The sequence below is a fragment of the Sorex araneus genome, chromosome 6, assembly GCF_027595985.1.
Source record: "Sorex araneus isolate mSorAra2 chromosome 6, mSorAra2.pri, whole genome shotgun sequence".
In the NCBI taxonomy this organism is placed as follows: Eukaryota; Metazoa; Chordata; class Mammalia; order Eulipotyphla; family Soricidae; genus Sorex; species Sorex araneus.
In genome coordinates this window covers 152,622,418-152,624,442 of record NC_073307.1, presented here as the reverse complement: position 1 = coordinate 152,624,442, position 2,025 = coordinate 152,622,418, and the positions used below count along the sequence as shown (strand labels likewise).

The following is a 2,025-nucleotide window of genomic DNA, read 5'->3' as shown; positions in this document are numbered from 1 at the left end:
TGAAATTTATTACAAAGAATAGATAACAAATAGATAACAAACAAATGTATTACAAAGAATAAGTAAGCAACACCCACTGGCGGTCAGGGCTAATTCTCAGAAGACCAAATGCCAGAGAAGGAACCCAGGTCAGACTAGAACAAGGCAAACAACAACCCATTGTCCTATTGCTGTAGGTTCAACATTACAATGAAAGTATGATTTATGCTTCATGTTGTTGTTTTTCATTCTTATCTCTCTTTATATCAGCTTACCTCATACAATCATAGAACTATTAGTAATGAGTCCTTGAAAAATCTTCATTAGCAGTTACTTCAATGTTATCACTACTTTTATGCATAGTATAATATTTTTCATACATTTGTTTTGAACAAATATCTAAAAATGAATAAAAATAATTTGTACAGAACATAATTTAAAAACAATTCTGGGATCTTAAGAGTAAGAGCACCACTAATGATTCCAAATTATTCTAAATATATCCGTACGTTGGTTTGAAATTTGGGATAAGATAATTTCTTAAAACTGACAACTGAGGGGCTGGAGCAATAGTATAGCGGGTAGGGCATTTTCCTTGCACTTGGCCAACCTAGGTTTGAACACCAGCATTCCATATGTTTCCTTGAGCACCGCCAGGAGTAATTCCTGAGTGCAGAGCCAGGAGTAACATCTGACCCCTGTGCATTTGCAGGTGTGACCCAAAAAGAACTGACAAAAGAATTTATTTTAAGTGAGCTAAAATATAAGATAACTTAATTAAGACATATACTTATGAGTATTAATTAAGTAGAAATAGAAAAATAAGCAAAATTGTTACAAAATGTTATGTCTTTGAGTCATTGCATTTCAGTAGAAATTTCCTCAGTGCCACCAAAACATCTTTGTTTCTCAGACAATATATCAAGGGATTAAACATGGGTATGACAATGGTATATATAAGAGAAAATATCTTATCCAACTCCTTGGTGGGTCTGGATATTGGCTTTAAGTATACAGTGATGCCTGATCCAAAGAATAAAATCACAATGGTCAGATGAGAAGAGCAAGTCGAGAAAGCCTTGGCTCTCCCAGTAGCTGATGGCAATTTCAGGATAGTGGAGATAATATTCACATATGAGCCCAGTATCAGTATAAAGGGAATGGTGACGACAAGAAGAGCAATTATATAAATCAGCAGCTGAGTCATAAATATGTCCCCACAGGCTCGCTGAATTACTGGTGGTACGTCACAGAAGAAATGATTCAGCTGGTTTGAACCACAGAAGGACAGAGAAAACACGTGATAGGTGAACCCAGCATGTACTGGAATGGGACTGACCCAACACACAGTTGCCAGTTGAAGGCACAGTCGATTGTTCATGATGAGATGGTAGAGCAAGGGGTTGCAAATGGCCACATACCTGTCATAAGCCATGACGGTGAGAATTAAGCACTCGGTAGCTCCAAAGATCAGGAAGAAATACATTTGAACAGCACAGGTCACAAAGGAAATGCTTCTGTTTTGTCTATGAAGATCTGCTAATAATCTGGGAGCAGTCACTGATACATAACACATTTCCAAAATGGAAAAATTGCCGAGGAAAAAATACATGGGGGACCGGAGGGAAGCGTCAACTTTGGTTATTATAATAATGAGACTATTTCCCATCAAAATTGTGATGTACATAATCAAAATCACCCCAAAAAGAAATCTCTGAAGTTCAGGATCATCTGAAAAATCAAGAAAAATGAAATCCACCACAGTCGAAACGTTTTCCCACGCTGAATATTGTCCTGTGGGTTCCATGTATGACAAAAGTATTTGAATTCTTTGAAGTGACGTTAATCCTCTGTGCCAGGATGTAGAATGTGACACACTAAATACATGAGTTTTAATGTGCTAACAATGGACATTTTTCCAAGTTTGTTATCTATTTTTTGTTATAAATTTCAAGTTCAATACCCTATAAGACCAAAACACAATATTGAAATGTAACAAAGGCATCTTATGCCATTTTTCTACCTCAAATAAAGGTTTCTGAGAAA

The 2,025-nt window shown here is 36.3% G+C and overlaps 1 protein-coding gene across 1 annotated transcript; it reads right to left on the bottom strand.

Moving 5' to 3' along the window:
- Positions 1–823: 823 nt before the first annotated feature.
- Positions 824–1,786, bottom strand: LOC101546516 (olfactory receptor 10AG1-like). The gene has a single exon (XM_004621720.2). It carries the CDS (start codon positions 1,784–1,786, stop codon positions 824–826), a length of 963 nt encoding a protein of 320 aa, XP_004621777.2.
- Between the last annotated feature and the right edge of the window lie 239 nt (positions 1,787–2,025).